The sequence below is a fragment of the Leucopleurus acutus genome, assembly GCF_964270905.1.
Source record: "Leucopleurus acutus genome assembly, chromosome: 3".
NCBI lineage: Eukaryota > Metazoa > Chordata > Mammalia > Artiodactyla > Delphinidae > Leucopleurus > Leucopleurus acutus.
The window spans coordinates 64,219,875-64,242,173 of record NC_139145.1 but is presented as its reverse complement, the minus strand read 5'-3'; the positions used below and the strand labels follow the sequence as shown (position 1 = coordinate 64,242,173).

The following is a 22,299-nucleotide window of genomic DNA, read 5'->3' as shown; positions in this document are numbered from 1 at the left end:
CCTGGGGCAGCTCGGGGTTGCTCATGGCGTTTCAGTGTCCCCTGTAGGAAAGACCTTCCCAGGGCTTGCATGGCGGCCGAGGCACCACCCTCTACCGCACCAAGGCGCGGGGGCTTCCGCGGCTGTGCAGGGAAAACCCGGCCGAGGCAACCTCTTTAGGCGCAGCCGGCACTGTGCGGCCTCCAGACGAGAGGGGACGCTGTGGAACGATAGCCGCTTCCGGCCCGCTTTTTCCTTCCTCCTGCCGCTGGCGCCAGCACGTCCTGTTTTCGTTGGCCGCGTTCGGATGGTGGCTACCGCTGTGGCTGCTGCAGCTTGTTAGTGCTGTTCCTCGCCCGGCGTGCTGAGGGTTGTGCGGCCTCCTACTTTGTCCGGTTCTCCTGCGCGTGATCCCGAAGGGCGCCGCTTTCCCGCGGCCTGCGGCATGGGCCGGGAGTCACGGTGAGGCGGCGCGCTGGGCGGGCGAGCGGGCGAGTCCCTTCCTCAGGCGGGATCGAGGTGGCCGCGGGGCCGGGCCTGGCCCGGTGCGACCCCACGTGCGGCCAGCGCTGCCCGCGGGTACTAGAGGGGCTGGGGGACCTCGGCTGAGGCAGTGGGTGTGCTTGGGTCGGCGGCGGGCACAGGGTTCCCTTACACGGCCATCGGCCGGTTCGAGCCCTTGGAGCGGGAACACACCTCCGGGACGTCAACTACATCCCGCCATTTCCGCGGAGCTTACCCGTATCGCCTTAGTCAATAGCGACCTTAGTTGAATTTCTCACCACTTTGCGTTTGCAACATTTCTTTGGCCCCTGTCGCTCTCTACTTTAGTTTTTTGTGCGCGTGTGGTATTTTCTTAATTGAAAGGAGCGTGTGGCCAAACATTTTTACATCGCCTTCAATACTACGTGACTAGGTTTGTTTTGGACTACAGTAAATGCTTGTTGCATGGGTATTTATTTCGCACATAGATTTAAAATTTCTTTGTTATGTGTTTTTTATCCTTTTTAAACTGAGAACTGGGAGGTTTTATTAGAACTCTGATACCTCTTCAACATTTCAGATTGTTACCTGGTTTGGGACCTTGAGATTTTTATCTTAAATGTGCGTATTTGCTTAATGTTTAGCTGTGACTGAAAGATCATTTATATCTAGGATATAAATAATAAGTAAGTAAGGTAATAGTAGTTTACTGAGGTATAATTAATATTCAGGGAAACGGTCAACGCTTAAGGGTAGAGCTGGTGAAATTTAGCTCATATATGAACCGTGTAACCATCACCTGGATAAAGAGTATTTCCATAACTACAGAAAATTCGTGTAAAGGTCTTTTAAATCTCTGTGAAAGCATTGCTGTTCATCTGGCCACCCAGACCGGAAACCTGGAAGTGATATTTATTTGACTGATTCTTCTCTCTTGCTGCCTACATCTAATTAGATACTGCACCCAGTCACCATTCCTGCTCTCCCTGACTTAATTCAGGCCCTAATCATTTATTACTCAGACTGCTACACCTGCCTCAAGTTACCTTCCTCTGATCTTGCGCTCCCAGTTGATTCCACACTGCAGCCAGAGTGACACTTCTGAAATTAACATAAGATTATGTCATTTCCTTGCTTTCATGTCTGTTGGTTCTTACTGCTTCCAAGATGAAGTGAGACTCTTCAGCACAGCCTTCAGGGCCCTTCCCAAGAAGGTCCTTTCTATCTCTTCGGCCTCTCCCCCACTTCTCTGCCTTGCCTGGCTTGTGTACTAGATTTGCTGTTGCACTTGACATTTAATTAGTCATTAAAATATCCAGAGTTTGACACTTCTCAACAATTCTACACGAGACATTCTGATCCAAGTCAACGCTGTCTCTTACTTGGACGATTGCTGTAGCATTCTACCTGTTTTCCCTGCTTCTGTCCTTGCCTTTCTTTGGTTTGTTCTCCCCTCAGCAGCCAGCGTAATGCTTTAAAAATAGTAGGGGGGTTATGTCACGCCTCTGCTTAAAATCTTCCAATAGTTTCTCATCTTTTCTCAAAGTAAAAGAGAAAGTCCTTATAAGACTTTAAGGCTCTCCACATTTGGCTACCATGCTGTACCTCTGACCTCATCTCATGACACTTTCTCTCACTCATTCCACTCCAACCACATCTGGTTCCTTGCTGTTCCGTAAACACACCAATCAAGGTTCCTCTTCAGGGTCTTTGCACTTACTGTGCCTTTTGCCTGGAAAGTTTCTCCCTCACATATCTCCATGGTTCCTTCCTTTACTTCCTTCAAACCTCTGAAATGGCACTTTATTAGTGAGGCCTTCTCTAATCACCTGGTGTAAAGGAGCAAACTTCCTACCTCCCACTGTCTCTCTTTTTCCTTTACTTTCATCGGTTTTTCTCCGTACCACCAAATACATATTGTATACTTATTTCTTTACTTGCCTGTCCTCTCTTCCTTTACCAGAATGCAAGCTGCTTGAGGCCCAAAGGCAGCAACTTGGTCTCTTTGGCTTACTGTCCTTCCTTCTTTTTCAGGACAGTATGCTGTAGCAGAAGAGTTCATTCTTTCCCCCTACTTTTAAAAAAGTTTATGTATACGAAGTCCTTTCAATGTTTAATTTATCTGCTGAGATTTTTTTTAGAAAATAATAAAATAAATAAAATGTAATAGAAGCTGTGTTTGCTAAGCTTAATCTTTAACTTAATAATCTAGCCACTATCGGAAGCGATCAGCATCACGGGGACGCTCTGGAAGTCGATCTAGAAGTCGCTCACCCTCAGACAAAAGAAGTAAACGTGGAGATGACAGAAGGTCTAGAAGCAGGGATAGAGATAGAAGGAGAGAGAGGTCTCGTAGCAGGGATAAAAGAAGATCTCGGTCAAGAGACAGGAAGCGTCTGAGGTAAGACATTAATCTCCACAGGACTCTTGATAAATTGGACCTTCTCAGCTAAATCAGGCTTCTTCAAAAATTTTGGACTAGAATTTAGTGGCCCCTTTGCAGGCCCTCTGCTTTTACCCCAGCTTGTTTGATGAGGTACAGAAGTGATTTGCCTAGAACAAGAACTTTCAAACAGTATTTTTTTTCCCCTTTCCACTGTCATTTTCAGCAGTGAAGTAAAAGCTAATGTAATATGCCATCAGGGGGGTTCTAGTCTAATCCTGTCCCAAGAAAGCTGACCCCTGTCTTCAGAGCAACTGCTAGAGCTGACAGGAGAAGGAAACAGGGCAGAGCCATCTCCATACTCTGTTTGAAACTATTTTAAAGAACTTTTTTAGGTTTAACCAAAGAACATCCTAATTTTTTTAAACTTGATTAAATATTCCATGGTACCACCCGAGCAGCCATAACTTCTAGAGGTAGAAAACAGTCTCTAAATAAAAGTAATCTTCCCCACACCAAAAAAAGATTTCTCATTAAAATGGGAAAGAAGACAAGGTTATACAGGTGCTGTGAACTGATCACAGAAAGAACTTTGACTTTATCTTTTTCAGACATTGGAAGGAGAGTTTGCAAAAGTGTCACCTGGTACTTAGGGAAAATATTCACTCATAACAATGTGGATAACACTAACTCATTCAATTTTATATTATGTGGTACCAGGAACAGTTTCATACAATTCAGTCAAGTACTTGTTAAGTGAAATTGGTCGTTAAAGATTTGGTCTTTGACTTTTTGGTGTGAAAGAATCACAAGATTTTAGAGCAAGAAGGATTTTGAGATTATTTGGGGAAGTCTCCATATTTTACAGATGAGGAAACTGAGACCCAGAGAGTTGATCTGCCCTATGTATGTCACTAATTAATAGTACCAGGGTAGAAATTCTTGTCTCCTAATTTTCATATCTGTGATCTTTCCACAGCCCCATTCTGCCCATCCTTATACTTAGGTTTCAGCTGTCTTTGAAATTTAGATTTTCTGCTATAGGTCATAAATTTCAAACAGCTCTTGTTACATATTTCCTCTGTTTTTCAACAAACATCGCTTTGAAATTAGTATCATTTATTTCATTGACCACTTGTAAGGACTGGCTTTACTTGTTCCCTCTTTAGCTGATGTGATAGTTAATTGAAATCTGTCTTTAATAATGGTAATAATTAAGAAGCTTCTTTCAACATGAGGCAGAACCATGGTCTGAAGTAGACGTTCCACTTGGTCATAGAATGAATGAAGTGTCCCCTTTCAGGCGTTCCAGAAGTAGAGAGAGAGATCGAAGTCGAGAGCGAAGAAGATCTCGAAGTCGAGACAGGAGACGTTCGAGGAGTAGAAGCCGGGGCCGGAGATCCCGATCCTCCAGTCCTGGCAATAAAAGCAAGAAAGCTGAGAATAGGTAGGTTGGGAACTGTCTCTCTTCCCTACAGTTTTTTAAAAAAATCTTTATAAATACTGAATTTGGCTGCTGCCGTGAGCTGTTAGCTGAATTATTTCAATAGGTTATAAAGCTTGTAATGCTTTTAGAAAATGCTAGATTCTATTAGTTTTAACACTCATAATGCATTGTTCTTTTATTTAATATCTGCTATTAATGGTCAGAAATGCATTTTATATACATCTTTGTGGGAACTATGTTTTTTCCTTTGAAATTATTTTCTTGGCATTTCCAATGTTGATTGACAAATAACTTTTTTACTCATGGTGTGTATTGCTGATTTGCTATTCATAATGGGTGAACTTTGCTTTTGTAAGTTAAATGTACCTGTTTCCTTAAGATGTCAGTACCATTCAATTTTGAGATATTATATATGTCTATTAGACATAATACATTTACTCTTTTTGTTTCTCTTGTTAGTGGTTTGTTCTTTGCCATTATTGTTTCTAAAGTGGTGTCATGGGATGTATGGATTTGTTCTGTTTGCTCTGTTTTCTCCATATTAGTTAATGAGGATTTTTTCCATGTCATTTATTTTACTTTATAAATTTTACTTTTATTTTGTCAAGGTCAGTGTAATAATGCCCATTGGGATTATTTTAAATTTTAAAATATAAATTCAGAGAAATGAGTGAAATATAAACATGCAGCTTATTAAATAATTATAAAGCAAGATCCATGTAACTGCCAGCAAAGTCAAGAAATAGAACATTTTCTGTACCCCCGGAAGCCCTCCATGTCCCTTCCCTAACCCAGTTCCCTCCTTCCCTATATAAAAACACTCCTGGGGACTTCCCTGATGGCACAGTGGTTGAGAGTCCGCCTGCCAATGCAGGGGACATGGGTTCGTGCCCTGGTCCGGGAAGATCCCACATGCCGCGGAGTGGCTGGGCCCGTGAGTCATGGCCGCTGAGCCTGCGCATCCAGAGCCTGTGCTCCGCAACGGGAGAGGCCACAGCAGTGAGAGGCCCGCATACACACACAAAAAAAACCACTCCTGACTTTTGTGCTAGTAATTTGTGTCCTAATTGTTTCCTTATAGTTTTACCACCTGTGTGTATAACTGGAAAAAGAATAGTCTATATGTTTTTTAACGTTACATGAATGAGTCTTGTCTTCTTTTGCGTTTTTGCTCAACATCGAGAGTTATCTGTGTTGCTCATAACAGTAGTTTATTCTTATTGCTGAACACTATTCTGTGGTATAAATATACCAGTATTTATTTATCCATTCTACTGAGATGGATGTTTGGGTTGTTTTAACTTTGGGGCTATTATGAACATTTTTGTATATATATCCTAGTATACATGTGTATGAGTTTCCCTTAGGTATATATATATAGGAGTGAAGTTACATGGTCATAGAATAAACATAGCTTCATTTTAACTAAGTAATCCGAAATGCTTTCCAAGGAGTTTGTACTAATTATACTTCCAGCAGTATATGAGAATTGTATCCCTCCATACCCTTGCCAGTATTAGGTATTGTCAGTCCTTTTGATTTTTGTTTATTTGTTAGACATGTAATAGCAATATCATTATGGTTTTAATTTGCATTTCCTTGATTACTAATGAAGTTGAACACTTTTTCATATGTTTCTTGGTCATTCAGATTTCCTTTTTTCTAAAGTACATGTTTAAATGTTTTGCTTATTTTCCTATTGGGTTGTTTCTGTCGTTAAAACTTGATTTATAGGGGGGTTTTGTTTTTAAATATTCTGGATAGTTGTTTTTTGTCATTTATGTGAGGGGCAGATATATTACTCTGGTTTGTCTTTTTACTCTGTAATGATACTTTTGAGGAACAAAGACTTAAGAAAGAAGAAACATTCATAAAATGAAGAAAATTAATAAGATGATTGAGGAAAACCTGACAAGGGCAGTGTGAAAAAAGATTATAGGCTATACTCAGTCTAAACATAAAGGATTAGCATGCTGCTTTTAACAATATATAAAAAAGATAATACAATCATAAACTAGTTGGATTTATTCCAGGAATGGAAGGTTGGTTTAACTTTGGAAAATCAATCAGTATGATCCTCTACATTAATAAGATTCAAGGAGAAAAGTCTTGGTTATCTAAGTAGATTCAGGAAAAGCATCTTATTAACTTCAACATACATTGATGTTTAAAAGTTCTTAGCAGACATGAATAGAAAAGTATTTGATAAGCTGATTATAAAATTAGGAATGCAAAGGGCATAAACACTTTTGAAGAACAAGTTATGAGGGCTTGCACTACCAGGTATCAAGACTTGTCATAAAGTTATAGAAATTATGAGTGTTGCTTTATTGTAAGGATAGACAAGTAGATCACTGGAACCATATAAAGAACTCAGAATCAGATCCACGCATATAAGGTCATTTGATAAATGACAGTGGTGACATTGTAAATAGTAGGAAAAAGATTTTCCAATAAATGGTGTTAGGGACATTTGCTCTCCTTAATAAAATAGGACCGGCTACCTCATTCTGTGCGCAAAAAGCATTTCCAAACAGATTAAAAACCAAATTAGATGGCAAAGCTATAAACTTTTTAGGAGTTTGTACTAGAGAATATCTTCTTTACCTCTAGAGTATCTTCATCAAAGTTGGAAAAATTTCTAAGATGCTTTAAAAAGCACCAATCATAAAGGAGGGAAAAAGGTCAACTAATTTGATTACATTACAATTAAGGGATTTTATTCATTATTAGATGCCCTAAGTAGGGTCAAAATGCAAGCCTATTGGGATTTTTTTTTTTTTTTGCGGTATGCAGGCCTCTCACTGCTGTGGCCTCTCCCGTTGCGGAGCACAGGCTCCGCACGCGCAGGTTCAGCGGCCATGGCTCACGGGCCCAGCTGCTGCGTGGCATGTGGTATCTTCCTGGATCGGGGCACGAACCCGTGTCCGCTGCGTCAGCAGGCGGGCTCTCAACCACTGCGCCACCAGGGAAGCCCCGCCTGTTGGGATTTTAAATATTATTACATATATCAGTTGTCTTGTAGACTATTAATGTCTTCGTGTATTTCTCCATTTGTTAAATTTTAATTTTGTTATTTAAATTTTGTAATTATTTTTATATGCTGTGTCCAGTTTTCCTTTGGTCAATTTCCAGATATCTAATAATATTTGCAGTTAGTTTCATGGGAATAATTCTTCATTTTATTTCCAAAGTGTTTATTAATGGTATATAAAAATTCAGTTGACTCTTGGAAGTTTATTTCTTACATAAAAAGTAAAATACAAGTCTAAGTATTCTAAAATTAATGTTTCCAAAAACAAATAGATGATGTCCCTCTCTGTCTTTCTCTTTTTTGGTAGGTCTAGGTCCAAAGAGAAAACAGATAGTGGGGAAAGTTCTAAAGAGAAGAAAAAAGACAAAGATGACAAAGAGGATGAAAAAGAAAAGGATGCCGGTGTATGTTTACTAACATAAGTAATCGTATAATATCAGATTTGTTCCTGTAGTGACAAATTCTTGTTTTTTAATGCTGTGTGTTTTATTTTTAAGTAGATGATAATAGATTTGTAAAATAAACAGGTAAAATAATAGTTGTCCCATGAGAAAATTTTTCAGAAAAAAGTTGCATATCTATACAAATTATCTAATTTTATGTGCAAAATGTGATCATACTATATGCACTATTCTGTGCCTTGCTTTTTGTCACTTTTAAATTATGAATTATTTTTTCAATATGTAAGGTCTTAAGAGTAATAAATAGCAGTATACGAACTATCTAACTTAAGAAGTAGAATGCCTTTCTGTTTTCATTTGTTAAATATTGGATATCTTTCTGTAGCTGCATACAGAGGTAGAGCTTGTTGTTTGTAATGCCTGCATAGTGTTTTGTTGAAAAAAAGTAGGTGGATATTTAGGCTGTCTCCAGTCTGTAGTTACAAACAATGATATATTAATCCTTGTACACATGTGTTTTGTGAATATAGTATAGGGTAAATTGGTATCAGTAAAATAAATGACTTTGTCAGTGGGTATATATATATAGCTTTCCTTTAGTATCCTAGGGGCATTGGTTATAGGACCCCTGCAGATACCAAAATCTTCAGATGTTCAAGTCCCTTATATAAAATGATGTAGTATAACTTACACATATCCTCCCCGCATACATTGTCATCTCTAGATTACTTATGATACCTAATATGGCGTAAATGCTGTGTGAATAGTTGTAAACATAATGTAAATGCTATGTGAACAGTTGCCAGCATGGGGCAAATACAAGTTTTGATATTTTGAACTTTCTGGAATTTTTTTTCCTGAATACTTTTGATCCACAGTTTGTTGAATTCTGAGGATGTGGACCCACAGACACAGAGGGCTGGCTGTATACATTTAACATTTTGATGAATAGTATCAAATTGCTCTCCAAAAAAGTTGTATAAGTTTTACGATTTTAGACATATGAAAATGTCTGTTTCTTCACATTCTTGCTAACATGGATATTTCAAAATTTAATTTTTGCCAGTGTAGTTGGTTTCTTGTTATTTTGAGTTGCATATCTTTAAATATGAGTAAATATTTTTAAGTGCTATGAACATAATGTAAACTAATAATTAAATAAGGTATTTTAAGTTTATTTACTATTTGCACTTTTCTTAGAATGCCTAGTCATATCTTTTGCCCATTTTAGAATATATTATAGCTTCACTTTTTTTTCTTTTTTTTTTTTGAGTTCTATTTGTTTAGTGTTTTTTTTTTTAAGGGACCTGCTTTCTGAGCAGTGTATCTAAGAAAAGGTATAACACAAGAAGTCTGGGAGTCTGGTTTCTGATCTAGTTTCTACTAGTCTTGAATGAGTGGGTGATCTTGAGAAAAACACATAAGCTTTCTGGGGCTCATCTTCAGAGAGGATGGAATTATAAAGGATATAAATTCAGGATCAAAGCTTTTTGTTTGTTTAAGAAATAAACTTATTATGTTAATACAAACATAATATAACTATATTATAAAATACTTGGAAAGTCAGAAATAATTCTCTGTAATCCTAGGTGCCCAAAATGCCATCATCATTATCATTTATTAATATTTTCTTTGACTTTTATACATGTGTATTTCCATAACTACCTGTAAGGTAGCGTGTCTAAAATTTTGATTTCTATAATGCTTAATCTTTAAGTCCCTGATTATGACTGTGCAAATGATTTGCTCTCTCCTTTTAAGAGTATTATTAATAATCTTGATACAGGCTTTAGAATGGCTGTTCCTAGGAAACCTAGACCTAAAGGCTAAAAGATCAAAACTTCTTAATCATGTTGATAAATAGCTTTCATTTACTCAGTAATTTGTAATAGAAAATTGGTTTTCATGGAGGCAGTCTTGGAGGAGTTTGGAGGATTTAAAGTTGAGAATAACTAATAACTAGGGAACTTTGCTTGCTAGTTCATTTAGTTTCCACTTAGAGGGAGAAATTGAATTCATGTGTGCATATTGCTTGTAACTAAAATGAGATTAATTTATGGTGTTTGAAGTGTGTCTGCTTTCTTAGTTGAAGATGCTTTTTATTGTGATTTCATTTTGCTAGTTTATTCCTGAATATATTTAAAAGATGTATGATCTAAATCTGGTCTAAATTTAGGAGTTTTGTGTACATCTATTTTCAGGAGTTTTGTGTACATCTATTTTTCCTTTTTTTATACTTTGGAGAAGTTATCTGGAATGTCACTTGGAGTAAAATTGTTGATCCTTATTCCCCTCTCTCTATTTCTCTTTTTTTTCCCCTAAGAACTTTGACCAGAATAAGCTAGAAGAAGAAATGAGAAAGCGAAAAGAAAGGGTAGAGAAATGGCGGGAAGAACAACGTAAAAAGGCCATGGAAAACATAGGGGAACTGAAAAAGGAAATTGAAGAGATGAAACAAGGGAAAAAGTGGAGTTTAGAAGATGATGATGGTATATTGATTTGTTAGACTAATAGACTATATAACAATTCATGTAGAATATTCTAGAATTATGAGTAATAGGCCATTTTTATTGTGGAAAAACATACATAATGTTTACTATTTTAACCATTTTTAAGTGTACAATTCAGTGACAATTAAGCACATTTGTGCAACCTTCACTGTCCATTTCCAGAACTAAACAAAAACTCTGTATCTCATTCAACAATAATTCTCCATCCTGTCCCCCTCCCCCCCATTTCTGGTAACTTCAAATCCACTTTCTGATTCTGTGAATTGCCTATTTTAGGTACCTCATATAAGTGGAATCATACAATATTTGTCTTTTTGTGTCTGGCTTATTTCACTTAGCAAAGTGTCTTCAAGTTTCATCCATGTTGTAGCATGTCTCAGAATTTCCTTCGTTTTTAAGGCTGGATAGTATTACATGGTACATATATACTGCATTTTGTTTACCTATTCATCTGTTGCTGCATATATAAGTTTCCGTCTTTTGGGTATTGTGAATAATGCTTCTGTGAGAATTGGTATGCAAGTATCTGAGTCCCAACTTTCAGTTCTTTCGGGTATATACCTAGAAGTAGAATCACTAGTTTCATTTTGAGATTTTTAAACGCCCCTTTTAATGTTTACATTAAATTTTAAAATTGTATAGTAGTGTTTGGTAAGGATCACTGATTTTACCTTAGAGTGGAGAGTTAGGTGCTTATGGGCATAGTCAGTAAATAGCTCTTTAATTTTTTACTTCCAATGTTAGTAATGAGGGCAAGTTAAGGGCATGTTTTCAAGTCCCTCTGATTTTTTCATAAATTATAAGAGAAACATTTCCCCTCTACATCTGATATTGATGTTTAAGATTTTAGTAAAGTGGAAGAGTGTGAGATATTATAGGAAAAGGGAATTTTGCTCCATTTTCTGTGAAAATTCCTGTGAATTTTTCATTTTCTGTGAAAGTTGAACTAAATAGATGAATGGATTATACCTTTAAGTGGTGATGATATCTTAGTTATGTAAAAAACATTAGATTGTCTTTAATTAAGAATGTGCTATTATTTTTTCTTTGTGTCATTTAAAGAAAGATAATTGCAAGAAATAAACATACCATTTTAGCAGACAGAGTTTTTAGTTCTGCTAGTGTAGTTGTAAAACAATACTGGAGATCCATTTTTTAGACATATTAGTCTTTCTTCCTCTTTTCAGTTTAATAATTTATAATTTATTTCTTTTATTAGTATTATTCAAAACTAATACCTGCTGGATTTAAAACCTTGCCAGTGTGAGTATTTGAACTGCGTTGTGCCTGTGTTAATTGGTAAGGAAGGTGTTTGGGTAGTAAGAGAAGGCTTTAATTGGGGGGGGGGGTGTGGTCTCATTGTGAAGTATTTCCTTTTGAAACACAAATTCAAAGAAAGTGTATTCTGATATTTTAGATGATGAAGATGATCCTGCAGAGGCTGAAAAGGAAGGAAATGAAATGGAGGGTGAGGAGTTAGATCCATTAGATGCTTACATGGAAGAAGTGAAAGAGGAAGTAAAAAAGTTTAATATGAGAAGTGTGAAAGGTGGTGGGGGAAATGAAAAGGTATGGAATTTTCTCCTATTTTTAAAGATTTACATTCCTAATTGGGTAACTTGAATTCATTGGTGCATTGACCTATTGCTGACATGCATGGCTTTATAAAGTAAATGATTTTGTTTCCTTCCCCATCTCAGAAGTGTCAATGCTTTTCTAAATAGCAGAGATACTCGTGAATTTTAACTGCAAATGTTCTTTTAGAAGTCACTGTTAACTGCCATCATCTTTGTTTAGTATTTTTTCTTACTTGTTGCCTTCTCAGTAGGTCCTCTTCACTAAGCCCTGAATAGGTCCTTCTCCAGCACTCCCATCTTTTATGCTCCTGATCCTCTTTACTCTAGTTTTTCTTTTTCTTAATAGCATTTATTACCTTTTGAAAAAGTATATAAATTAATTTTTTGTTGTGTTTATTCCTCCTTCTAAAACCGTCCCAAGAGCAGTGATCTTTACCGTACCTGTCTTGTTTATTGATTTATCCTAAGGTCCCAGAATAGTATTTGGCTTGTTGAATGAGTGAAAAGTACCATTTAGTAGTATTTTTAAAATAAATTATATTACATAATATTATATAAAATTATATATTATATACTGCATTACCTATATTATTAATGTGTTACAAAATATAATGCAATTGTATTACATTTAAAAAAAATTTTTTTTAAATATTTATTTGGTTGCATCGGGTCTTAGTTGCGGCATGCAGGATCTTCGTTGCGGCGTGTGGGCTTCTCTAGTTGCGGCGTTGTGGGCTTCTCTAGTTGTGGCGTGCGGGCTCAGTAGTTGCGGCATGTGGGATCTTAGTTCCCCGACCAGGGATCAAACCCACATCCCCTGCATTGGAAGGCAGATTCTTAACCACTGGACCACCAGGGAAGTACCTACATTTTTAAATTCAAGCAAGTCAGTAAGGAGAAAGCAGACCACTTTTTGTTTTTTCATTAGGTTGTCACTAACAACTAAGTTAATTCAAATTATAAATTGTGACAGTTATCATTGTGTTTCATTTGGTGTATAATTTGTGTTTCAACTTTACGTTTTATATTCTTTTTTTAGAAGTCTGGGCCAACAGTCACAAAAGTTGTCACTGTTGTCACAACCAAAAAAGCAGTCGTAGATTCTGATAAGAAGAAAGGTGAGCTAATGGAGAATGACCAGGATGCCATGGAGGTAATTATTCATTAATTTTTATTTATTTATTTATTTATGGCTGCGTTGGGTCTTCATTGCTGTGTGCGGGCCTTCTCTGGTTGTGGTGAGTGGGGGCTACTCCCCGCTGCGGTGCATGGGCCTCTCATTACAGTGGCTTCTCTTGCTGCAGAGCATGGGCTCTAGGCGCCCAGGCCTCAGGAGTTGTGGTACGCAGGCTCTGGAGCACAGGCTCAGTAGTTGTGGCACATGGGCTTAGTTGCTCCGCAGCATGTGTGATCCTCCCGGACCAGAGCTCGAACCCGTGTCCCCTGCATTGGCAGATGGGCTCTCAACCACTGCGCCACCAGGGAAGCCCCCTTCATTCATTTTTGACTTTGTTTGCGATACTGTCCTAGAAGTATTTATAAGAAAGCATTGATGGAAGTGTGCTTTTCAGTTACTCTTAGGAGAAATTCTTGCTATTCTCAACAGTATTGTAGCTGCATATTCAAATTGGTAGAACATTCTAACATCTTTGACCTCTTGCTGTGTGCCCACTTTTTTTTTTTAATTGAAGTATAGTTGATTTATAATACTGTGTTAGTTTCAGGTATACAGCAAAGTGATTCAGATATATATATCTGTCTATAGGTATATATACATATATATATACATACACACAAACATATACATATATACACACGTGTGTGTATATATATATATATATATTTTTTTTTTTTTTTTTTAGATTCTTTTCCATTTTCGGTTGTTACATGATATTGCATATAGTTCCCTGTGCTATACATTGAATCCTTGTTGTTTATTTTATGTATAGCAGTTTGTGTCTGTTAATCCCATACTCCTAATTTATCCTTCCCCTTCCCCTTTCCCCTTTGATAGCCCTAAGTTTGTTTTCTGCGTCTGTTTCTGTTTTGCAAATAAATTCATTTGTATTATTTTTTAGATTCCACGTATAAGTGATCTCATATAATATTTGTCTTTCTCTGTCTGACTAAATTCACATAGTATGATATTCTCTAGGTTCATCCGTGTTGCTGCACAAGTGTATGCCCACTTTTTGATTCCCGCTTGTCCCTCATCAGCTCATCCCAGACATAGAATAGGGAGAGAAGAAATGAAGTGACAGAATAAATTAAACTTTTTTTTCCTATTAGCACTCATTGTAAAGATTTATATAGAGAAAACTATAGGAAAACTTTATTAAAGCCATGTTAAAATTATTTTTTTATTTTAGCTTTATATTGTTATTATAGCTTTCTATAAGGGCAAAGAAAAAATAAACTAAGTTGGAAAATTCAGAAAATAAAGTAAAAGCCAAAGAATATTTTCTAGGAGAGGAGGATCTTTAAAACTAGGAATATTTCTTCCCATAGGAGAAAGTAGTAATGGATTTAGCTCTTAATTTTTCTTTTTTAATTATAGTATTCTTCAGAGGAGGAAGAAGTTGATCTTCAGACTGCCCTTACAGGTTATCAGACAAAGCAGAGAAAGCTTCTAGAACCAGTGGATCATGGAAAAATTGAATATGAACAATTCAGAAAAAACTTTTATGTTGAAGTTCCAGAACTGGCAAAAATGTCTCAAGAGGGTAGAATTTTTTTATTCATTTATTGGTTATTGTGGGAACAGAGGGAGTACACTTCACCTTGCCTGGGAGGAATGTTGATAGGCCTGTGAGTTGATGCATGAGTAGGAGGAATTTGCCTGGCTTACCTGGAGAAATGAGAGGGAACTAGAAGGCGAGAAGTCATTCTAGGGGGTAGGACAACATCCGCAAAGATTTGGAGCAGTGAGGAATTAGTGTGTTTTTGGAAACATTAAAAAAAATGAGGAAAAATTAGTTTGGCTCATGTAGTTGAGATTTTTAGCATCGAAAATACTCTTCATGTGAAGTTAGCAAATAAAATATTGTTAACCTTTTCTGATATTTGAGAGTTAGGAACCAATGTGAGTCTGTGTGATATTGATAGAATAAGGATAATCTGGGCAACCCTTGCTTAAAGAACAAGTGGTTGTATTACTTGTCAATCATTGTTCTTTTATTGCTGGTACAATTTAAGTCAAAATAAAAGCCAAATTGTAGAAATTGGAGTGTTTCTTTTGTTCCTAATTGGTTGCAACAGTAATCGCTTTAGTTGTCTCTCTGAGCTGTTCAGTGCTTTGTCACGTAGCTTTTCTATGGAATTATCTTCAGGAACACTAGAAAAGAATTGAAAATTTTTAATCTTACCATGCCTCACTGAAAAGTAGAAGGCACTATTAGAACAATATTTAAGAGTTTTTAATCTGGATTTTGTTTTGTAGAAGTGAATGTATTTCGGTTGGAAATGGAGGGCATTATTGTCAAGGGAAAAGGTTGCCCCAAACCAATTAAATCTTGGGTTCAGTGTGGGATTTCTATGAAGATCTTAAATTCTCTCAAAAAGTAAGTGTTCGGTAGTTGTCCACATTTTTCAATATCTTGCTACTAAAAATAGCCCTTTACGCAAATAATTCCTCTGCTTACATTTTTACTCTAATAGGAAAACTTGATTATTTTTCTTAAACCAGCTTTATTGAGATATAATTTACATACCATAAAATTTACCCTTTAAGTTTACAATTTGATGATTTTTAGTATATTTATGGAGTTGTGCAGTCATTACCGTAATCTAATTTTAGAATATTTTCATTATCCCCGAAAGAGGCCTGGATCCATTAGTAGTCAGTTTTCTCCTTTCTCCTCCACATTAGGCAACCTCTCATCTACTATTTTTATAGATTTTTCTATTCTGGACATTTCATATAAATAAGATCATACTAATATAGTCTTTTGTGACTGGCTTCTTTCAATTAGCGTAGTATTTTCAAATATTTCTACATCATCCATGATGTAGAATGTCTCAGTACTTCATTCCTTTTCATTGTATGGATATACATTTTGGAAAACTTTTATTTACAGTTTGAGGGACCCAGAGATCACAGTTCTTACCTTGTCTTCCTTTGGTTTGCTTTTTAAGGCATGGTTATGAAAAGCCTACGCCAATCCAAACCCAGGCGATTCCTGCTATAATGTCTGGACGAGATTTGATTGGTATTGCCAAGACAGGAAGTGGAAAGACCATTGCCTTTCTGTTGCCTATGTTTAGACACATCATGGATCAGAGGTCATTAGAAGAAGGAGAGGGGCCAATAGGTACAATCCCTTTCATTAAACTATTTTTTCAGTTAACAACTTCGTTGTCCGTTAATCAGAAAGACCTGATGCTTTGTAATGTTAATTATAACAATAAAGATGTCTTTATGTACATTTCCTTTATAAATTTGGCACTTTGGGGCTGATTTCCCCTTACCAGCAGGTGGAGTGAGAATCTTCAGAGCTCTGGAGTGACATCTCAGAAGTACAAAAACAGCCTCTCCTGGCACAGCTCAGTTTTTAAACTCTGACTCGGCAGGTAGACTCCTCGTGCATCTATCTGTTTATTTATGTTGAGGTTTGTTCTTAGCCCGTATCAGTGGATCTATCAACTCAACATAGAAGACTGTAGGGAAGTGTATTTTTCTTTTCTTTCTTTTTTCGGCCTTAAAAGGCTGTAGTGCCAACATTTCATTCAGGATTAGGTCTTTAGATTCAGTTTTCTTGATTCATTTGGCAGAGATCTCTTCTCCAAATTTGAGTAGGGTTTTGGAAAGTTGTTCAACTCCTCTCTTGGCAACAGAGGGCACAGTATATTTCTCCTCTGTCTGTGCCCCTCAGACCAAGGTTGTTTCCGGAAGCCACGGCATGGCTCTTCAGCACAGTGAGTCACTTGATTATCTTTGCTCTGTGATTTGCAGTTGAGAATGATTTGCATTCTTTTCAACCAAGTATTTTCCTGATGGTTGAGTAAGGTATTTAACTCTCATTTATCTTCCTATAGCATGTTCTTAAAACCTTCTTAAAATTATCCTTCACCACAATCTCTGCTATTACAAAACTTTTGAAATAGGATTTTCAAAGGTGCATAAAACAAATTAAAACAAAATTTAGACTAAGATCTGAACTTGATTGCAGAGGTTAAATTTAACACTATAAATCTTAGCCTCTCAAGAATTTTGGTGGTTAGGCTTTTGACATTTATCTTTTCAGCTGTCATCATGACTCCAACTCGAGAACTGGCTTTACAAATTACTAAAGAATGTAAGAAGTTTTCGAAGACCTTGGGCCTTAGAGTGGTCTGTGTTTATGGAGGAACAGGAATCAGTGAGCAGGTAGTTATAAAAGGAACATTCAGTTTTTCCAGTCTTTTTAAAAATTGAATGACTTAATAATGTAAAAGTGATTTTTTGCTTTAGTGTTTTCTGTATTGATTGCTTCTAAAATCTTTAAAATGAGGTGTGAAAATAATAGTAAGAATGAATTATGTTAAAGTTATATTTTAGAATTTTTGAGTCATTTTCGTATCTTAGCTTTCCCGTGCTTGTCTTTCCCCGCTCAAGGAAGCAGATTATTTTTTCCATTTTACAGATGTTCAGAAAGGTTAAGTTGACCAAAGTCTTTAGCTTAGTAAGACTTTGTCCTAGAATCTAGGTATTATGATTCCTGGACCAACATTTATTTTCTCTAATCTAAATGACATCTTTAAAAGGTGGTTTTGAGTGGGATGTATTAATATCAGAGTTTCATCTGCATTCTTAAATGATTTTAGTGAGAATTATTTAAACATACCTTCATTCACTCTCTTTAGATTGGCATTTCTCCATGTGTCTTCTAAAGAATGCTAGTCATCAGATATTTTGCTTTAACTAGAAGAAGGAAAAATACTGGGTTCTGTGGTCAAATAAGTTTTGGAAATGTTGGACTATGTAAAGTTAAAATTTTCTTTTCTGCAAGACTTCTTAGTTGTTAATAAGCTAATGTATATTGTGATGCTAGAAAAAAATGGGCTAAATTAAGTGGCATTTTCTGAACATATTTAACCCCCAAACCACCAGGACTTCTCAGATTTTAGGCACATCTTGGGAATATTTGCTTTTGTTATCCCAATGCTATTTTAAACGCTTGAACTTAGTTTTCTAAGTTTATCTGTGTCAGTTTTTTTGGCCATAGCCTGTAGTAAATACAGTTACAAAATAAGGTGGTACATGCATGCATATTTATATAGAAGTCAAACAAAGTTTTATAATGTCTAACAAAGTCTAGTGTTTTCCATTCTATTTCATTTTTAAAATGCAGGTTGTGACTTACTGATTTTGTGATTCACTAATGGAAACAAATCTCAATTTGAAAAACATTGATCTATCAAATTTCTTTATTTACTGCTCTCTCATATTCCTTTCTTGGTTTTGTGTCAAATTAAAATTGGTAAAAACCTGTGGTTTTCATTGATTTCAAAGTTACAGCATCATGTGGTCTTTCTGCTGCTTCCTATTCCTTTATTAGTGCTCCAGCATTCCAAAGAATTAAGCAGGAGGCTTTGGTGTCTTCTAATCAGACCTGGCTGTCTTATGTTATGGAGCTCTGCAAGGACCTCAGTCAGTATTTTCAAGTTTGTAAAGAAGCATTAGTGATAAATACACTATAAAATTTCATCTTTTCTTATTAGATTGCTGAGCTGAAAAGAGGTGCTGAAATTATTGTTTGCACACCTGGTCGAATGATTGACATGTTAGCAGCTAACAGTGGTAAGTCAGGGGTGTTGGGGTTTTTTTGTTGTTGTTGTTCGTTTTTTTGTTCTCTTTTCTCCTTTTTGAATTCTGTACATTTTTGTTAAAGCAGAAACAAGAAACCACCAAAGGTTTCTACATTTCTTCTTGAAGCTGTGATATCTTGAAATTTGTATTGTAACAAGCTTTTGTTGCAAGTATTCATAATATTTTTGCAATTTAATTAAAAAAATTTTTTTTCACAACTACTCCATCTGATTTTTTTTTTTTTTTTTAGCACTTAACATGGATTCTTAATTCAATTTTGGCCTAGCTTTGCTTCTAAAAGGGTGGGGGACTATTTCTTTTTAATTGTACAATTTAGACATTTTCTCCATAGGAGCTAGTACTTTCTTACAATACTAGATAAGTTAAGATCTTGCAGCTTCAAGAAAATTTATCTTTTGTAAATTTGCATGTTTTTAGCTCAAATATTGTGCTTTGTTAAATTATTCCCTATCAAAACTGTTACTAAACTGTTGACATTATTTAACTTCTGTGGAGAAAGGCCCTTCAAGATTTATAGAACTGGGCTTCCGAGACTTAAACCATCAAAGGTAGGTAATTTAATGCTGTTCCCAATCTTGCAAAACTAATTGGGGCTGCACATGTTAGTATGGAATACTTAAATATTAGAAAGCATTTATTTTGGCACATTTCTGTTTTTTGAAGAAAATGCTTTCAAACGTTTCCATTGTAGTATTCAGTATATATATATCATAGAGTATTTAAAACTTTGAGTAATGCATGTTTCTAATAGCATTTTGCTTGGATTTCTGTGTACTCTTAATTCTAATTCTACATGACGTTGGTAAAGTGACATTGGTATTGATAAGTCATTGTGCTTGTATAGCATATGAAAAGTTTTGGGTTGAATGCTAATGAAATAATTCCTTGTTTTTTCTCAATGCTGCATTGATTGTCTCCTCCTGAAATTCATCTTGATTAATTTTATCTTTTCCCTTTATCTGTCCTTTTGGTTTATATTTAATAACTGTTTTATACATGTTTTTGCCAGGTGATTGAATCAACAATTGATAGAAATGCTTGTGTTAATCCTTTAGAAAGGGTTTCCTGTCTATGTATTTAGTTTTTTCTGGCTAAGAAGCCAGTTGCATTTATTTAAACCAGTGGGAGCACTGTGTAAAATAGGATTTGTATCTTTGTATAGAAAAATGTATCGATGTAATACATTGATCTTTAAAATTTTTGTGTAATATGTTAGTTACCTAGTGATATTGAATAGCTTCTTATTTATGTTTTGACATGCCCGTTAGAAGCTTCTAACTGTATATAAGTAGGTTATGTACTACATAAAGTATTGTAAAGAGAGATTTTCTGCGTCTGAAGTAGTTAGCACTGGAACTTGCTTTCCACACATACGCTGTAATCTCTAATATGTTTTTTCCTAGGTGATGCTGTCAGATAATGGCTGATGTGGCTCGATGCTCCATCTCAGTCTTAGTTTTATGATGTGTTTTGGAGAGGGCTGTTTTCTGAATTTTACAGGTTCTTCAGGCCCTATGATGGTATGCAAGAGACGAGTTTGACAAAATAAAGGGCCTCATATACCCATTGTCAGAAAGTATTTGCCAGTAGATAAGATATTGTAAACCAAAATTTCTTTTCACTGTTTAAAGATACCTAACTCACCCCTCTGGTTAAGTCAGGCATTTTAGTTCCCTTTACAGTTTTTTAAAGATTTTGGTAGTCATAAAATGAATTGTGACTGATTTTTAGTTTTCTTTTTGTCTTTATTTTTTTTCCTCATGTTAGGTCGGGTTACAAATCTTCGAAGAGTGACTTATGTTGTTTTAGATGAAGCAGACAGAATGTTTGACATGGGTTTTGAACCACAGGTATTTATTAAATTTCTTAGTGTTTTGAACTATAAAGTAAACCTTGTAACTGCCATGAGCATGAAATATTTGTATGGTTTCTGAAATTCTCACACACATTTCTGTTGTGTGGTGATACAGTGGATTGAGGACATAGGGAATTGAAGTAGATATTTATGTTTTGGATTCTTCATTAAACTTGTTCAGGAGGTATTTGTGCAGGCTTTCCTAAGCCATCTAAAACCATCATTGGTAAAATTAGAAGTGGAGTCCTAATAGAAACTTAAGCTTTCATATTTTATAGTTTTCATTGTACTTCCAAATAAATTGCTTTAATTCATGCTTTTCACTACCTCATGATCTAGACAGCACAGGTTGTTTACATTCTCCAGATGTAAAAACTAAGGCCCAAAGCATTTGTCTAGCTTAGATTTTATATTCTTCCTGTGTGCAGTTTTGTTTAATACAAAATTATAGTGATAAAAACCTAAAGGCTACACACACAAAAAAAAAAGCCTAAAGAAAAACATGTTAAAAGGTGGTAGAGGGGATTCCCTGGTGGTCCAGTGGGTAAGACTCCATGCTTCCAATGCATGGTGTCCAGGTTCGATCCCTGGTTGGGGAACAAGATCCCGCATGCATGCTGCAACTAAGAGCCGGCATGCCACAACTAAGACCCGGAGCAGCAATCAATCAGTCAATCAACCAGTCAATAAGTAAATAATTAATTAATTAATTTTTTAAAAGGTGGTAGAAATTTTTCTTAGCAAGAGGAGCTGTATGAGTAGTCAATGGGCTATGGATGCCAAAAAAATGCTTTTAAATCACTGCAGTAATAGAAATGGAATATTGGAAAGGGATATGGTTAAAGTGTTCATTCTTTTCCGTTTATTCATGTATTCTCCAAAAATGTATTACCTGTCATATGATAATGCATGTATTGTGTTTAGATTTAGGGACCACATTCTAAATGAGATACAGAGGAGCATATAAGAATAAACAGGACTATGGTAATACCTGAACCATGTGAGAAACAGTTAAAGGAATGAGGAATATTTAGCTTGAAGTAGGGGATTTGGTAGCATCCTTTAACTCTTTGAATAAAGTCTATCACATGAAAGAAGCATTAAATTTATCCTTTGGGTCCCAACAAGTAGGACTGGGATAGTGGGGAAGCTATAGGGAGCTTGATCTGAGCGTAATGTGAAAAAGGACTGGATAAGCATTTTGGGGAGATTAAACAGGTTACTTTGTAGGAGGGAGATATTGAATATGCTTTTTAATTATGTGTTCTAGTAGAGACAGCAGGTCCATTTGTAGAAAGAGAGTAGAGGGAGTTGAAGAAGTCAGGTGGAATATGGAGCTTGGTGCCCTTTCCCAGTCAGTTCAGTGGTTTTTATCGTATTCCTGGAACTTTACAACCATCACCACTATCCAATATCAGAACATTTTCATGCCCCCTCACCAAAACTCTGTCCTGATTAGTTGCTTTTGTTTTGAGTCATATCATTGTGAATTTTAAAAAATCTCCTTTTTATAATGTTTTGTCGTTCTGGAGGGTGTAAAAATAGATGCATGTGTTCAGTCTTTCATTTTTAACCAGAAATTGATCTCATGGCTTTTTCTTGGTGTATTCCTTTGTTTATGGACTGCTTTTTCAGTAGAAAGTGCTTGAGGTACATTCTTTGAGTCTTTGCATGTCTGGAAAGTCTTTGGTCTACCCTCACGTTTATTTGACATTTAGCCAGATATGAGGTGAGGATTATTTTCCCTCAGAATTTCTTTTTGTCTCCATTGGTTTTCTTTCTTCTTTTTCTTTCTTTTCTTTTCTTTTTTAAAAAATATTTA

At 36.0% G+C, this 22,299-nt stretch overlaps 1 protein-coding gene across 1 annotated transcript in view; it reads left to right on the top strand.

The window, feature by feature from the left end:
- Window positions 1-286: 286 nt before the first annotated feature.
- The window catches only part of DDX46 (DEAD-box helicase 46), a 62,287-nt gene continuing 40,274 nt past the window's right edge, over window positions 287-22,299 (top strand). The window contains exons 1-13 of the mRNA XM_082836100.1: window positions 287-441; window positions 2,675-2,863; window positions 4,149-4,292; window positions 7,634-7,730; window positions 10,051-10,216; window positions 11,655-11,806; window positions 12,854-12,967; window positions 14,372-14,537; window positions 15,254-15,374; window positions 15,949-16,124; window positions 17,058-17,179; window positions 18,514-18,592; window positions 20,390-20,472. Coding sequence (XP_082692226.1) covers window positions 425-441; window positions 2,675-2,863; window positions 4,149-4,292; window positions 7,634-7,730; window positions 10,051-10,216; window positions 11,655-11,806; window positions 12,854-12,967; window positions 14,372-14,537; window positions 15,254-15,374; window positions 15,949-16,124; window positions 17,058-17,179; window positions 18,514-18,592; window positions 20,390-20,472 — 1,626 coding nt within the window. The 5' untranslated portion in view covers window positions 287-424. The remainder of the gene's footprint in view (window positions 442-2,674; window positions 2,864-4,148; window positions 4,293-7,633; window positions 7,731-10,050; window positions 10,217-11,654; window positions 11,807-12,853; window positions 12,968-14,371; window positions 14,538-15,253; window positions 15,375-15,948; window positions 16,125-17,057; window positions 17,180-18,513; window positions 18,593-20,389; window positions 20,473-22,299) is intronic.